This window comes from Oenanthe melanoleuca, chromosome Z (assembly GCF_029582105.1).
Source record: "Oenanthe melanoleuca isolate GR-GAL-2019-014 chromosome Z, OMel1.0, whole genome shotgun sequence".
Taxonomy (NCBI): Eukaryota; Metazoa; Chordata; class Aves; order Passeriformes; family Muscicapidae; genus Oenanthe; species Oenanthe melanoleuca.
This window is the reverse complement of record NC_079362.1, coordinates 42855712-42873323: the sequence shown is the minus strand read 5'-3', so window position 1 is coordinate 42873323 and position 17612 is coordinate 42855712. Positions and strand designations below refer to the sequence as shown.

At 39.4% G+C, this 17612-nt stretch overlaps 1 protein-coding gene across 6 annotated transcripts; it reads left to right on the top strand.

Annotated features, from left to right (window-relative positions):
• Positions 1-1810: 1810 nt before the first annotated feature.
• Positions 1811-11190, top strand: GCNT1 (glucosaminyl (N-acetyl) transferase 1). Of its 6 annotated transcripts, none has more exons than XM_056514374.1 (5): positions 2264-2428; positions 4447-4530; positions 6369-6431; positions 8427-8558; positions 8857-11190. In XM_056514374.1, exon 5 carries the CDS (start codon positions 9013-9015, stop codon positions 10291-10293), a length of 1281 nt encoding a protein of 426 aa, XP_056370349.1. In that variant the 5' UTR covers positions 2264-2428; positions 4447-4530; positions 6369-6431; positions 8427-8558; positions 8857-9012; the 3' UTR covers positions 10294-11190. The 6 variants fall into 6 exon arrangements, with proteins under 6 accessions (XP_056370352.1, XP_056370353.1, XP_056370349.1 ...); XM_056514375.1 differs by having other exon boundaries at positions 4415-4530; XM_056514377.1 differs by lacking the exons at positions 2264-2428; positions 4447-4530 and adding an exon at positions 1811-2141.
• Positions 11191-17612: the final 6422 nt, after the last annotated feature.

Below are 17612 nucleotides of genomic sequence, written 5' to 3'. Positions count from 1 at the left end.
ATCTGTGAGACAGCTGTCCTCCTTATCGGAAATATATTTAAGCTATATTCTCCTGCACTGTAACTATGTACATTTAGCCTTGTACAGAAAGCTATTTTTGAAACTTCCTCAATGTTGTGTGCATGTACTTGTTTTCACTGGATTGTCAGTCTTACCACAACAATCAAATATTCACATACAAACTGATTTCATTCAAGCCAATCAAATTCACAGCAAAATTATTTATGTATTTTAAATTCCCCATGTTCATAGCTTGCTTTTTGTTTGCTTTTGTCTTTATTTTGCCTCTAAGTTCCACTTTTCCTATTGTTTTAAAATGTCTGTTAGTAATTCCAAAATTGTGAACAATGTAACTTTTTTCTTTTGTTTTATAGCTGCCCTACAGTTGCATATGTCACTGGCCTGTCACATAGCAGAAAGGGCAGCTTGTGGACTGTCATCTTCATATTCCAGACTCAAGGTTAGAAGAGTAAAAACCAGGCACAAACCCATTTCAACCATTTTTTTCAGGAACAGCTAACAAAAACTATCCATGAATGGAACCATAAGTGAAACACAGTCTTTGGAATGTCACAAAGCTGCACTAGGAATAGGATGGGTCTCTGCCAGCATGGTCAGCCAAGGATCACAACCTCTGTAATCATGTCATTCTAGAGAGAACTCCATTTAATACTTGTGCCAAAGTCAGAATAGCAGACTTCTTAACTTCAGTCCTCTACCTGAAATAATTACATGCAGTAATGACTTGAATGCCTTTTTTTTCTCCCCACAGGAAGTACTTGTCAGATGGTACTTTGTTATCGCACCAATATATATTAACTATAGTTAGACTTTGTATTAGACATCTGTAGCTTTTTAAGTAATTTGGGCAGGGTGGATGGAAAACAGTGAGAGCAAACATCTGCCCCTAAAGCTTACCCAGTTCATTCTCTTAAGAATACTGGTGTTCAGCTCTTCTACTTGTACTGCAAGGTTTTGCAGGCAGTTTGGAATGAGAAGAAATACTTAAATTTAGATTATAATTTATTTTTTCTCATTTACATGATAGACCAACAAGACACAGTTGCTGTCCGTAATCCTAAATCATTAGTACTTATAAAACATTACTCTTCCTGGGGAGACTAATAGGAAATCTTGCCCAGTCCCCCACATTTCTGTCTCCCGCTAGAAACTTCTTCCACCAGCCTCTGATGGGTTTAAAGATGAAAGGCCTTTTTGGCGTGGTGTTCCATGAACAGTCGGACACAAGCAAGAAGTTCAGCCCCATAAATAACAGACACACTAGAAAGCCATCTTTTCCCCCTGCCACATCTGTCAGGAAAAAGGGGAAAATGGGACAACTACCAAGCTGGCATGCAGGGCAGTTCCCGTTTCTGCTGGCAGTATGTTCCAGTAAGAGCCTTGAAAGCTAATCTAATTTTCTTGTTAGTTTCCAGCCTCTTGATCAGCGCAGATGCCGGACCCCTCAGTACAATCTCACTACTGGGATGAAAAGTGGCCAGGAGAATCCACTAGGTGTGCCTCGACCTGCCAAATTAAGCTGCATGCCAGATAATGCCGATGTGCAGAGATTTTTGGGGAATTCCGTGAGCACTGTTCAAGCTGCTGCAGGGTGCAGCACTTGGGGTTTTTTAATGTGGCACACGCTCTCTTTGAACTTTCTATTTCCTTGAAATTTAATTTTCTGTTTTCTTTCAAGGTACTTCGCTAAAATAATAAGGGGCTTGCCCCTAAGCTCCACCTTCATGTTTCACAGCTCTCCAAACCCCGTGGACTGTGTTTATCGCCTGGCAGATAAGGGATAAATTGAACAAGAAATCTGAGTCTTCTTCCCACTCTGCCTAGACACGTCTTACTCTTCACCGCTGCAAGTTTCGCACCGCTCCCAGCCCGGTCTGATTCCCTTCCACCCCAGCCTCCTCTCCGTCCCTCGGTTTCCCCTCACGGAGTTCTTCGAGCCCGCTGCAGCAGCAGGCGAGGCTCGGGTCCCCGCTCGGGAACGCCCCGAGCCCGCCCCAGCCCCGGGGCTCGTTTGGGGCTGGGAACACGCGGGGACCCTTCGATCCCGTGAGCCGCAGGGGAGTTGGGTTCCAACGCTACCGGTCCTGCCGGAGGACGCCCTGGAGGAAGCAGGACGAAGGGTAACCAGCGCGGCTGCCAAGGCTGCAGGGCGTGGGCGCGGAGGGCAGGGACACCCGCGGAGGGCAGGGCCGGGCCGGCTGGCCCCGCGGGGGTGTGCGGGCGGGGACCGCGGCCAGGGCAGCGCCGGGAGCTGCCGGGCTCGCCGCCTGCCCGCGGGCTGCTCCGCACCTGGGTGCTGTGGGAGTAGCGGCAGCGGCGGCCGGGCTGGCCGGCAGCATCGCTGTTCCCGGGCGCCCTGCCCGCCGAGCCTCGCAGCGCCCTCCGGAGCCGCCGGATCGCCGGGCAGGTGCCGCACTGCCGGGCAGCGAGACGCGTCTGTTGTGCCTCTGTCCCTTTTTCTCCCCTTCTTTCCTTCTTTTTCCCCCTACCTCTTTTTATCTTTCCTTACCCCTTTCCTTCTCCCCTCCTCCATCCCTACTCTTCGCTCCCGCCCTTCCCCTCTTCTCCTTTTGGTTCCACTTACGTCCTTTTACTTCTTTCTTTCCCCTTTTCTATTAATTTCCCTTTTCCCTTTCTTCTCCTGCTTTTCCCCCGCCACATCTCCTTTTTTCTTAGTTAGTTTTGTTTCCCTCTGTCTGTCTGTCTGTCTGTCTGTCTTCCCACGCTCCGTTTGCCTTTTCCCGTGGCAGTTCCTGCAGGGAGCCCGAGGCCGGCTGTTGCACTCCGGGGAGGGTGTTGGCTTGGTGTGAAAGCTGCTAGCTAACCTAACTGGGTTCAGGGCATACCTGATGCTTCTGAGGTGTTGCAGTAGGTCGTGGACCTTTTTTTCTCTCTCTATCTTAAACTCACTGTAACTGGGAAAACTCGTTGTTTTTTTTTTTTTTTTTTGGTGGTTTTTGTTTTGTTTTGGTTTTTTTTTTTTTTTTTTTGTCATAATTTTTTTAAAAAGCTGTTTAGAAGGTTGTAAATAGTTTTTTTGTGGCCCAGGTTGAGTGAGAGGACTGAGAAAGACAGGAGACTCAGTTATGCTCTGGCACTTTGCCTTCTTTCAGTGTTACTCAGAAGAGTAGACTTCTTTGTGGGAAAGAGGAGGAGTGGCAGCAGGAGGGGATTGCCATTTTGGAGTCTGCTATTTTAAATTTCATTTTTAATGGAATATGACCACAGACCTGGCAAGAATGAGAGTCAGAAATGGTATTGAGAGAAGAGGGGACAAATCTAACTTTTCTGTCTTCCAACTTGAAAATCTTTGTGAAAAATAGTGCAGTATTTATAGCTCAAGTTGGAGTTGAGTTACATGACTTTTGGAAGTAGGTGTATACAAAAGAAAATATTTTCTTTCCTCAATGATTAGCTATGCTGCCTATAATGTATACCAGTTATCAGCATATTCCTTTCCTATGAAATTTGAACTGTCTGGGGTAATACTAACTTCCTGAGGCCAGAAGAACCAAAAGTTGCTAATGAGCCTGATGAATACCTTTTCCAAGTCTGCCTTTTTTTCTAACATAAACCAAATGCAAGGCAAACATATAAGCTAATGATTTACAGTCTATTTGCTAAAAATACCGTGTTTACCAAGCAAAATCCTGTTCTCCAATTTTGTTTCCACATTGCTATTCTTATTAAAAGGTTTAATTTCATTTTTTAAAATAATCCCTCTCAGTTTTGCTTTGGATTTCAATGTAATTCAGAAGATCTGCCTATACTCTGGTTCATAAGCTCCTGAAACTGGAAAACACCTAACTTTATCAATATAGAATTCTGTCTTAGGAAAGGTGAAAAAAGGTAGTGCCACAGAAATGTAGCATACCCAGTACTAAAACTGAAGTAACTTCCACTGTTAGGTTTACTTTATAGCTCCAGAGACACCACTTTTTGCAATGTGCAGAATTATTATACATGGGATAATTGTAGTGCTATTAGAGGAACTTAATATAACTAACCTTATCTTGGAAAACTGTGATAGAATATCTCAGGAAGTTCATTGATGATTCTTGAGCTCGCTGATAAACTGTAACTATAGGCATGGTTTAAAATGCTGGCTTCTCCATAGGGCTAAAGAATAACTCAGAATATTTTCTATGTTGCGCCTGAAGAGGGATCCAATACTCAAAAATTTGACAGCCTCTTCCTTCTACTTTTAGCTACTGCCAGTATTTAATTTCCATTAAAAGTGGATGGATGTAGTAGTAGTGGTGGATGTAGCAGTACTAGTCAACTGTGGAATTTTGTTTAAAGCCGTCTTTCAAATTAACAAAGGTCTATAAATGTGTTGGGGTTTTTTCTATAAAAAGGGAGTGTACTTTCCCTTTTTGATTGTTTTCTTAAGCACCTCTGAAAGAAAAGCATCTACTCCTACAGAGTGCTGTCAGTTGCAGACAACTGTGCCCACATGAAACCCTACTGCGCATGATTTCAAAATTAAGCATCTGGTAAAGACTTATCGTAAGTTAACTATAAGTTAACTACACAGCTTATGACCAGTTCTCATTTTTGCTAAGACTCAACATTACCTAACAGAAGAAATATGAGTTCTTTAATTTATTTAGAGGCATATCTACTTTCAAGATTGTGCTGCTTGGTGCAATGGAAAGCTGAGTGCATGACTTCTGTGTCTGGCAGACCTTTGCAGATGACACTGCAGACCATGCAATTTATCCTTTTTTTATGCATGTTTGTGTTTATACAAGCTTCTTACTGCTTTAAAAATCACTTCCTCATCAGAATGAATGTTCTGCATAACTGAATCTGAATGGAACCATGGTAAACTACAGGATGCATGTGCTTTGAAGCATTCTGGATATGCCTTCGTAAAATGTTAGGACTGCCCAGCAAACCCATCCTTGTGGCCCCACTGGCTGGAGAGCTCCCCAGAGGCCATCTGGTTGGATCTGTTGCTGCACTCCTTCTGGCCCAGGAGTGTGTGGGTGCTAGGGATGGCAGCAGGGTTGCTCCTTCCACTGGCAGCAGGTTGTGGTGCCAGAGGAGTGGGGCTGTGAAGCCGCAGAGGTTGTGCTGTGCTGGTGGCCAGAGGCTGGATCCTGGCTGCTGGGGTAGCAGTGTCCTGCTGGCTCTGCAGAGGTTGTGCTGTGCTGGTGGCCAGAGGCTGGATCCTGGCTGCTGGGGTAGGGGTGTCCTGCTGGCTCTGCAGAGGTTGTGCTGTGCTGGTGGCCAGAGGCTGGATCCTGGCTGCTGGTGTAGGGGTGTCCTGCTGGCTCTGCATGCTCACAAGCATCCTCACTTGTAGGATCAACAAGCTGTAGTCCAGCCTGTCTGCACAAAAAGCTGTGGTATACTACCGTAAAAGTGTTTTGTTTGGTGGGGGTTTTTTTGTTTGTGTGTTTGTTTTTGAGATTTTGGGCGGTTTTTGTTTTAGAGACCTAGGTTTCTCATGGGATTTTGTGTTTGGTAGAAATTGAGTTGAAATTTTCTTGGTTTTGTTTAGTCATACCATACAGTTTTTATACAGCAGTAAAGAATAATTTTGGCAGGAAAGAGGGAAGTAGGTGCTCCTACTAACTTCCTCAACTACCAGCAACCACTGTAAGTTTCCCCTTTTAATGACTGCTGCAGAAATACAGACTTTGACTTGAGTAGAAAGCAGTAAAAGAAGGAAGTGGGTCAGGTATGTAACTTTTTCAACTGAACCTCAGTTGAGGGCAAGATGAAGGCTACCAAATAAAGCATTTCCTCCGTAGATTTGCAAGCCTTCCTCCACCTCTCCCACAGTGCAAAGTGCTGCCTCCAACAACGTAATTCTTTAGTGTACGCACTAAGGCTTTGCAGAGCTGAAGCTTTACTGATGTTAAAAGCTTAACTCAATGCAGTCTGAAACTGTATTAAAGAGTGTTCTAGGATCAGTTGGTGTATTAGGTGTATTATTAGATAAAAAGTAACAAATCTAACCCTGTAGAGATCAGCTCTTGGGAGTGCGATATAATCAAATTTTAGTACTTTGAAATTGTGAGCGTAAACAAATAGTAACTTATTGTTAAAATTGGTCTGAGGAAGAAGCATGCCAGTAAGAGAAACTTTCAGGGAAAAAAAAATCCACATAAAGATAAGAGCCATGTTAATGTGTAAATGTTTGCAGATCTCTCATTTTGGTATAATGAAAATGCCAGGTCTGATTATTCTGAGCTCTGAACAATAGAGGAATTGCACCCAGCTGGGTATACAATCCGTTTCTGAAAGGGATTCTTTATCCTGCACTCAACTATGTTTTATTCTAAAATGAGAGGAGGAAAGAATTCTTAGCAAGCTTTTTTCATTAAATATTTTAGCAGGTGAAGACTGCCGTGGTCACTTTCAATTGAGACTGTCTCCCTCCATCGGAACAGTGACAGGTTGGTAATCTTCTTGAGTGTGTGTTATTTCTCAATACTAGTGCTCCTATAAAAACTAATAGGATTAAATAATACTGCTGACAGCCTAAAGAAAGGATTCCAATGTCTGTCAGCTAAAGTATCACAAATATTACTGTATTTGAAGTACGCTTTAAGTTCTAGTAGTGTCTTAATTTTAAGTTTGTAGGCAGAATACAGTAACTGAAGGTTAACCAGCATCACAAGCTTCATCCTATGAAAACATATACCAAATGGACATTATCACATATGTAGTCTCCTTCCTCTGTTAATTTAATATGTGATAAATATTATTGTTCATGGATTACATCTACTAGTGAAAACAAGCAGGACATCAAGTGCAAAAGTGTGTGGTAAGTTACAAAGCATGTTAAAATGTGTTCTAAATTGTGTCATTGTGTTTGATGTCACATTACAAACCGAAAGCCAGAACTTTGGAATTTTCCCTTTTTTTTTTTTTTTTTTTTTTTTGTAATTCATGCTGTAAGACCTTATTCTTAAAATTTCCCTCCTGTATGCTTTCTGCTATAATTGCATGCTAGCTTACAGGGTACTTTCCTTAAGTTTTAAAATTTGAATTTTCTTCCAGTTTGACTTTACTGTACACCTAAAATATACTGTGAGCAAATGTCTGCCTTCCTTAAAATAAATAAGGAATGCAGGATAAAATACTTACAATTTTAATTCTGAAAAAAAATATACTTCAGCATAAATGAAACGTTTATATAATGCTGTTAGTCACAAATTTGTGTCTAGTTTGTGGTCTCTGCCTGCTGTTGGTTTGAAATACAAAATACCTGACTATAGTACTTCCTTTGCAAATTGCTCATTCTCATAGTTGTGCTAGACATTTGTGCAGTGTGCCACACCTTCCTCACAACTGCTACTTTCCCTCAGTCAGTTTGCAGTGTCATGGGCAAACTGGTGTACCCAAAGTGTAGAGCATCCTGGGCAGCATTGCTAACAAAAAGACTCTGGGATGCCATGCCTCAGTTTCTTAAATGCACCTGTTCTGAGATCTGCAAGGAGCAGCTTAAGAGCCACAGTTCAGGAATTAAAACATGAAATTACACTGGGGTAGCTTAAAGAAAACAGGAGATGAAAAAGAAATCCTTACACTGAACAGCCTAAGGCAAAAAACAGAAGTGGGTACAGTACATACTCATTTTTCTTAAACAGAGTTTCTTATCAGTTTTTATGAGTAGCTGTTATTCTTAGAGCTGCTCAAAAAGGTTTTCTGAGACATTATCTTTTTTCTTGAAAGTAGTAAAAATGTAAGGAGGCTTGTACCTCTCAAATATTTTATATTTCATAAACCTAGATTCACATTTTGGAAGATGTTCTATGTAGACTGTGCGGGCTTTTGCAATTAGGCTGGTTTGAAATTCAAACCTGCACTAAATTACTAGGCAGTGAATTTGTGATTACAAGTGGTATCTGAGTAGCAATGTAAGTTACTTAAGGATATCCTGCTCTTGATCAATTTAACTGCGTGAGGTAGCACTTTCAAAAAAAAAAAAAAAAAAAAAAAAAAAAAAGACACCCAGTTCTGCAGTACAGTTCTTAGAGTGCAGTTTTCTCAAAAGCTACAGCTGTAGCTGCAGTGATTCTGTTCACAGAATACTGAAACAGAAAAAAGGTGCTTTTAGAGAGTAACAGAATTAACAAACAAAAATTATCTAGGGCTTGTGCTGTAAATTGGCTAGAAATCTTGTTGCAATTCAGCATTGCAGCACATCTCCACATAAAAGCAATTGCTGAATCAGAAAAACAAGGGTGTTTAAATGGTGGTAATACAACGCTGCAGTGGACTTAGATTTGTACACTTGCAGTGACTTGATACAAATCAGTTTGAGATACAAGTATGGCCTCTTACCTTATAAAGTTATTTCAGCACTTCAGTAACATTTTTTCTCACAACTCTGAAAATTGAGGTGCCCTGCTTTAATAACTTTTTTTTCTCTCCCTTCTCATCAGCTCTTCCTGGTGGTATTTCTAAGCTCATATGCAGGATGTTGAAGAGACTGTCTCACACAAAAATCTTCAAAGGCTGCAGAGACTTCTTTGCCAGTGAGAACTAAAGCATGACTGCCATCCAGGAAGTGAGTGGTAAGTTTTAATGATAAAGAAATCTATGTCAGCCCTGAAGCGGGTATTAAACATTCTTATAGAACTCTAAAGCATGAATTAGCAAGAAATGCTTGTTTCATGAAAACTCTACTTCTCCTAGTGTTTTTCTATTAAAAATCTTATTTGTTAATTTTTAATTTTCAACAGAATACAGAATATTTTTGCTAATCTATTCAGCTTTTCACTATCGCTAAAAAAGAATGTAATTATTAATCACTGATTTTTTAAAAGAAACCTTTTAGTCTAAGAATGACTGTCATATTCCATTTTATTTTAGGTTTTTTCCTTCCATTTCCCTGAAAAATTTGTGAAATTCCTGAGAAACACAAATTTTTTTCTGAAGTTCTGAAGATTTTTTCCTGAGTTCTGAAGCTCATATGAACAGAAAGGAGGACATTTTTTTTTAGCCCTGCAAAGCTACCTGGTATTTGAAATGCTGATGAGGAAATTACGGTTTTGCCACAACTTGCGCTTCAGGCTTTTCTTGGGTCTAACTCTCATTTTAGTAATAATTTCAGTTCTGAAAGTCAACCAGAAAGAAGACTTCCTAAATCGGAGACATCTGGAGCTAACAAAAGAAGATCCTGTTAGCAATGTTAACTGCACCAAGATTATTGAGGGGGATATAGAAGAGATACAAAGGGTGCAGCTTGAGGCATTATCAGTGTCATTTAAGAAACGCCCCAGACTAACAACAGATGATTATATTAACATGACTGCAGACTGCGCCTCCTTCACCAAGACTAGGAAATACATTATGGAACCTCTCAGTAATGAAGAAGCAGCATTTCCAATTGCTTACTCAATAGTGGTTTATCACAAAATAGAGATGCTTGATAGACTTCTGAGATCAATCTATGCTCCACAGAATTTTTACTGCATTCATGTAGATAAAAAGTCTCCAGAATCCTTTTTTGCTGCTGTTAAGGGAATAGTGTCATGTTTTGATAATGTCTTTATTTCCAGCCAGTTAGAGAGTGTGGTATATGCTTCATGGAGCAGAGTGCAGGCTGACATTAACTGCATGAAAGATCTCTACAGAAGAAGTTCAAACTGGAAATACCTAATAAACCTATGTGGTATGGACTTTCCTATAAAGACCAACCACGAAATAGTGGAGAAATTAAAAGCCCTTAAGGGTGAAAACAGCTTGGAAACAGAAAAAATGCCTGTTTATAAAGAAGTTAGGTGGAAAAAACACCATGAGATTATTGATGGTAAAATAAAGAACACAGGCATAGACAAAAAACTACCACCTCTCAGTACTCCAGTTTTTTCTGGCAGTGCCTATTTTGTAGTTAGCAGAAGCTTTGTAGAATATGTACTAGAAAACAGCAAAATACTTAAGTTCATTGAGTGGGCAAAAGACACATACAGCCCAGATGAGTACCTATGGGCAACAATCCAGAGGATCCCTGAAGTCCCAGGTGCATTTTCTTCCAGTAACAAGTACGACGTGTCTGACATGAATGCGCTGGCCAGGTTTGTCAAGTGGCAGTACTTTGAGGGCGACGTGTCCAAAGGCGCGCCCTACCCACCGTGCAGCGGCGTTCACGTTCGTTCTGTCTGTGTTTTTGGAGTAGGAGACTTGAACTGGATGCTACGAAACCACCACTTGTTTGCTAACAAGTTTGACACTGATATCGACCCTTTTGCAGTGAAATGCTTGGAAGAGTACTTGCGGCACAAAGCTCTGTATCTGCAAAAGAACTGAAATGAAACTGCTATGAAACATAGGTACAAAAATTCTACTGCAACGTGGGATGCTGACAGTGGGTATAATGACCCTCACCATGTTGGTTTGGTGGTGCTCATGCCCTGCCTTGTCTATGGACTAGGGGAAGAAAAGACATGTCTCAAGTATGCCTTGTTGCACGCTGAGGCTTGGAGCTTCAGGTACAAAATCAGACAGCAGTTTTTGGAAAGCCGACTATTTGGAATATTTATTATCTAGAAGGTATAATTAATGGGCTTCCTTTGGCTAAACTGTTTTAAGGTTTTAAGGCACAGAAAATGCATATTGTTGATGTGTTAGTTTTTTTTCCATGATTGTAATGCTAGCTGTCAGAGAAAGATGAAGGGGGTGGGATAAAAAGCAGCTGGACTGCACGTCATACTGAGTACTGAAAGATCTCAGGAATATAACATTAGAAATTATCTATAAGCTATGCAAAAGGGGATATGCAAAGCCAGCTGCTACCATTTTACTAAGATCTCTTTGCTGCCGTTCTGTTTTTTGTAAAAATCTTATTCCTCTTGAAAATTTTGTCTTCAGCATGGAGTATTAAGGAATTCAGATATTTCTTTTGTATTCTTAGAGCACCTGATATTGTGATACAAAGTTTATAGACTAGTTTAAAATTACATCTTCTCAGGGAAACTTCAGTTTTGTGCCTGATGAGATTTAGATTTGTAATTTTACATTTCTTACTGTATGGGGAATTTTGCTTTTGTATCCAAAATCACTTAAGTTTCTTAAAACTCAAAGAACTGCAGTAGTGTCTAAATATTACTGATGGAACTGCTGGTTTCTGCTTTCTGTCAAGCTCAACTTGCATTCCAGATTACTTTAACACTATGTAAAAAAAAATAAAATTATTTTTTTTAATGATACCGTCTCTTTCTACTATTTCAGTTTTTCTGAAAATATCACAAATAACTCCTAATGATGAAGGCCAAAGATTTTTTTACTATAGTTTTCCATAGATGACTGAAGCTGCAGCTGACATAAACCCTACCTTACCTCCATATGGTCATTCATTCATGTGTCTGTGCTTGTTTAGGTTTAGCCTAACTTGTTTAGGTTCATCTGATTTTAATTGCAGTTAGGCCTTTGCTTAGTTTAGTGTGGCAGTGTGGTATAGAAGTTTGGCAATGAAAGAAGAGGACACTGTGAAGGATGATATTATTTCCTTCTGTATCAATTCAGGTTTGTCATGCACAGTCACTGCCAGATGTCTTGTTCCTGAGATGGCAGTGGAATTCATGACAAGCATTAGCAAATGTCAAAACAGACTAATTTTTTTTATTTGTGGACTCTTACTGTAATTGCAGCATGTGTTTCTTAAAAAGGCAGTTTGTTCTGAAGTTTCTCCTACTTAGCTTAGACATTAACATCAAGGACTGCTGACTGCTGATTAAGCAAACAGCTAGGGAGGCAAGAAGTTTAGTCTGAAATGGAGCCTATTTTTGCCAACCCTTGCCTTCAAAACCACCTGAAAGTTGTTCAGAGAGTTTTCAGAGACTTTCCCATTAACAGGTAATTAAAGCCTGTGAGTGAAGGCAGTTGAGGGAAATACCCCGTCTTCCCCACCCTTTGGCTTTTCTACAAGAATGCTCTAGTAGACAATTGTGCTTTGCCACCTTGGCACAAGGAACAACAAACTTGACTGCATATAGTACTGGGAATTTTCAGGAAGTAATTTTTAGCAGAAAGTAATTTCTAAGAATTTGCACCTGAAGACAATCTACACTAATATCTTCTATGAGACCAGAACTGCTAGTTCTAAAAGACTGAAAAAGTGAGGATAAATAATAAAATACAAGGATAAATATATAAAATATATAAATTCACCAGATGGACTGCTGACTCAGTTGCTTGAAATGTACTTGACTGAGCATCTTTACCCTACCTCCTTCAGCCTGCTTTGTATTTAGTTGTTTGTGTAATACAATGAATGCCTGTGTTTCTGTTGTTAATAATACTGCTACTATAGATAGTGAAGATGCTGCTTGATTAAATGCTTCAAATATTACTATTTAGATGGAGTCAAGAGACACCCTGTGTATGCTCACTGTATCTTCTGTACAGAAGAGAGCATTAGCATTGCTGCTTAGCATATGTTTTCCATAAGATAAGGAAGAATTTCTTTTGAGAAAAGTAAACTACAAAAAAACCCACCTCTCTAAAACTGACTAGAGAAGAGACTCCCTGCTCTGGTAGAATTTAAATGTTCTAGGAACTCTTTTTTTCCTGAAGAAGTACCTAATATGTAAAAGGAAATTATTTGATTGATTAATTAAAGTGTGTTGCAAGTACACATAAGGAAAAAACCACTTTCACCAGCTATAACAAGTAAAGAAAGCAATCCATTGAACACTAGTGTTGTCCACAAAATCAGATTCATTACCTTGTGCCAATAACCACACATCTGAGAGAGAAATTGCTTGTTCATTTCACATCTGTGCAAGCCTGGGTTCTCACAAGTGTGACACAAGTCAAGCACACCCCTCCAGACCCTCCCTACCATTATTTATATGCAGAAATTCAGAGTTTGTAACTTTCCAAGTAAAGCCCCTCTATTATGCTTGGTCAGTAATTTCCATATAAATTACATAATCCCAGCTGACCTCTATGCATGCTCAGGAGAAGAGTCTTCACATGGGCAGAGATCTTTTTTTCTTCTTGTAGGCAGAGTTTTTAGCATTAAAATGAACGTAGTTCAGCTACAGGATACATGGACCTTGAGTATTTTGCCAAGTTAACAATGTGTAAATAGATATACAAAATCTTGGTTTACTACATTCTTAATGCTTGTTAGTTCCAGGTTGTCCTTGAGTAAAAAATATCTGTTCTACTGACATAAAACAACAGCTCGACTTTCTGCATCCTAAAAGCTTGTTAGTCCCTGATGTTCTTGACTAAAAGATGCTGGCTGCTGCTCTGGTTAGGTTTCCTTTCTTGCTGATTAGGCTTGAAAGTGTACAAAGGCATTGGATCAGAGGATATCCTTAAAATGATTTATTTATCATTTGACACATTTTGCAGCATTATTATTCCACTGAATCTGCCAAGAAACTTAACCAAAAAACTCATGTCTTAAATCAAGCAACTTTTTTGCACCAATAAAACAAATAAAATCTAGACTATATTCCTTACTGACATTAGCAGGTTTTTTTTCATAACTTGTTTCACTTTTCTACTAGATATTGAGAAAACTGGAGTAAAAGTTTTAATATTAATGTAAGTGAACATGAAAGAAAAATGCTTCACTGATACTGCTGCAACAAGCTAACCTTGATGCTGTGCTGAAGACGCTGGGCACTTGTCAGGAATAGCAAAAATTAAAAACTCAATAATTCATGAGCCTTTCAACCACACATTGTGGATACAATGATGCTCTACATCTGATTTACTCTGATCACGTTCAGGTTCCAAATGAGGGACACAGGTGTGCCAAGGTGGACTATACTTGGACAGAGGACAGAGCTATGGAGATAGAAGCTGTGACAGTGGGTTCAGCTATGGTGCTGCCCAGCTGACACCAGCCTTCACACCATGATCCTATCATCCTGTGGGCAGCTAGAAGGGAAACTAGATTGAATTCTGCCTACTGAAGAACTTCTATTTTTCTTTATTTTTATTTTTTTTCTGTGGTTTAAAGCTGGTTCAGTTTCTTAGCTCCAGCTTCTTCTGGGAAGCAATAAGCAGTGACTGAAATCATTGCTGAAGTACCATGTATGCTATTCAAAGTCCCCTAACATCATTTAATTTTCCATATCAGAGCTTTCCAAAAGAGCTCAGTGTGCTGAAGACACACCTCTGCTCAGTCCCCACTTAAGACATAAGCATTTTGAGTGGCATTAATAACAATAACAACAATTAACTTGGTTTAGTGATGATAACTGTGGTAACAATGTATCCTGTATCATTAAGGATCACCCGGATGAAAGCCTTTAGGATCAAAGGCTGACTTGATCCCAGAAACCTAATACTTGTGCTTTTATCTCCTGTCTGCCTGAGGTTTAGTTTGACAAGGGAGCATGTGTTTGGCTCTTGCTCCTTTCTATTAAGCACAAGAAAAAATGACAGAGAACCTACAACACTTATGATCAATGTCACCAGTCAGATCACCATTACTTACTGCATTTTCAAGTGGTCTGACAATTAAAAATTGACCAAGGTCATAACATGAATGCAGTATAAGATAAAAATGAAAGAAGAGTTCATCTGCTTCAGCATACATGTGCTAATCAAGAGAATTTAATCCCTCCAGATTCAGTGCTATTCCCAGCTCTGAATTGCTGCAGCAATCATTAAAAATAATAAACATGATTTAATGCAACTTCTGCCACAATACTTCACTTTTAAAATTTGTATATTCTTTTCCTGAAAATGATAGTGGTTATTTTCTTTTAGTCACGGAACAACTAGAAGAACTAATATTGTAGGGAGTACCTCTTTAGTCAACTCAAATAAGGAAAATTTTGTAATGTAAAATGGCTTTCAAATTCCAGCTAGCAATACCATTCATTCTTAGCTTAGCATTTCAGTAATCTAGATAAGTTTCCACAGTTCTCAAATTATCTTCTTTTAATAGATCATTTTAGTGCATTTAAATACCCTTGACCACAGCGTGATAAATTAACAGTAACCTGCTTTTGCAACAGCTTTCCAGGTGCCTTAACAGACATGAAAAGAAATAACCTTTAGAATATGTTCTTTATTTGAAATCAAGCAAGCAAATTTTTTACACTTACTCAGTTTTTAAGAATCTAACTAATCTGATCTTTCAAGTTATTTCAAGATATTGCTGTATCTTTCTGGAATATGTATCCTAATTATTCTGTTTTATAGCTGAAATGAGTCAGTTTCTTATTCTTTGCATACAGATAGTAGTTTGGAACTTTTTTCTTCTTGGTTCCCCCTTCCTTCACTGCCCACGCCCCACCCTCTTTTTTTTCCCCCTTTTTTCCCCTCCTTTCCTTCTCTGGATCTGACAGTTCTTCATACAGATGTTTATGTTTACATCACTGCCTGCCTTATTTGCTGTGCCTTATATACAGTATCTTCAAAGTAAGAAATATTCTGCTCAGTGCCCTCATTTAATACTGTGCCTCTCAAACTGAGCTTTGCTGTTGGAGTCTTAAACATGGTTGCATTCTTCTAGCATCTGCCAGTATTTGTTTTAGTTTGTCTGTTTTCTGTATCTATAAAGAACTTGACCATAAAAAGTTAACAACACAATCAGATCCGTGAAGTAAACCAGTATCTTTAAAAATATATTGTTTTCTTCAAAAAAACTGAAGTTTTTGAAGTTTCCTAAGAAAATCACTAAGTTGTGTAAAAGATGAAAAAAATTCTGCTAAGAATATGTCAGGATGGGCCTTGAGCAAAGGGCATCTTTTAGAACCCAGGTCACATACTCCAAGACAGGATGATGGAACTTCTCCTGACAGATACAGATCTAGCTATATTTTTTTAAAAGTATTTCTTCTGGACTTGGAAACCTAGGCCTTCTGGGGGATCTAACCACATACAACTATTTTTTTTTCTTTACCATGAAAACGTATTTGTTTTGAATATTTTAATTTCTTTAAAATATTTTTCAGCGACATGATCCCCTTCATTCTTTCATTTAAACAAGTAGCATTTTAGGAATGTTTTAGCAGAAAATGCTTAATTACTAAAATTTTCAGTATCTGTGATGAAGTTAGTTTGTCTACAATCAAAACCCTTTATCTCTTTTCCTTTCTGACAACTTGCCTTTGCTATACATGGGGTGGGAAACAGAAATGGTCATGAGGCTTCAAAGTGTAATGTACTGACTGGTGTGTGACAGGGAAAGTGAAAATTGTAAGTTTAGCATCAACAGTTTTGAGTGAGTCTTTAGTATATTAGTGAGCCTTTATTATATTTTGGAAAAAGCTGTGTGAATTACATTAGTGATGCTGGAAATAGAGATTTCCCAATGCCAATGTGAAATCATGCTAATATGGAAAATATACTGGAAGAGTGCATGTGACATGTCTGTAGGTAATGCTCACAATCTCATTTAACAACAGACTGCTATTAATTAAACATGTTGCTTTCACCAGGAAGTTAAATCTTAATTACCCTTTGAATCACTAGATTACTAGGGTGATTTTGTAATACCTCGTCTCCAAGCAGGAGTTGAAAAGCTGTTGACCTTAATTTTGAGTTAGCCCAAGCCACCCTCTAAGCCTTTTCTAATTCTGCAAAAAGAGCAAACCTGTTTTTAACAACATACCAAGCAGTGATGTTACCCACATGGCATGATTTTGCTGGGCATGCAGAACAAGGAGGTGCTCCTAAGAGTTAACATATGAAACTCTTGTTAGCCTTGCATCCCTGCACAGTCATCCCATTGCTACAGGAGCCCCCAAGAGCAGAGGGGATTTGCTTTTACACCCTAGCAAAACCGGGTGAACTTACATAGGGACAGTGAGACCAGAAGCATTTATTCTTTCTGCTGTGCCTGTGGCACTGTAGCACTGAGCAGCTGCTGCCTGTGAGATGAATAAATCCTTAACAACAAGACAGCAATGAGAGAGCAATGAAAAAATAAATATCCAGACTACACAATCCATTTGTATCTTCTTCAAGCACTTCTAATAGACGGCAAAATACAAGCACCACACAAACTGTTCCCAGCCTCTCTTCCTTCTCTCTCCCCACTAAATTTGCTTTAAATAGCTGCCAGGAAACGCAGCAAACAAAATATTTCACTGAGATAATGCCCCTTCTCTCTAGGGCAACAGACCTTGGAGTGCTCTTGTTCTCATCAAATGACCGAAATCAGAAGGGCCAAAGAGAAACTTCACTTTGTTTTCACAGCAAATAGTCAAAGCATTTTCCTTTGCTGATTTTTAAACTTTTCTGCCTGCCTGTGTAACTGAGGGCACAGAGAAGGAGTTCTGTTCGTCTAGTCTCAGTATCTCCAGTCTCAAGGGCTGTCTCCTTCCTTAAAACACAGGACTTCTGCCACCCTTGCCTCCTTGGTTCAGAGTTTCCTATCCTCTTTTGTCCTCCTGCCATGATCTGTGAAGAGAAGGCACATATGAAAGAAACCCTCAGAGACCTTCTAAACGTTACTTCAGCTGGCCAAGGTACAAGGTGTACTTTCAGATGGACTAGATCTAGGGTGTGAGGAGTGACTCTGTTTCTCAACTTGACAGCTACTTTTTAGCTTAATTTTTTGGTAAATTCAGCATTTTGTAATTGCTTTTACATATGTGAATTCTAATTGGCAAATTACATTCAGCTAGGGTTTTATTTTTGAAATCACCTTG

What these genes read in the sequence shown, in the direction of transcription:
- GCNT1 (XM_056514377.1), top strand. Translation starts at nt 9,013, where the DNA reads ATGCTGATGAGGAAATTACGGTTTTGCCACAACTTGCGCTTCAGGCTT.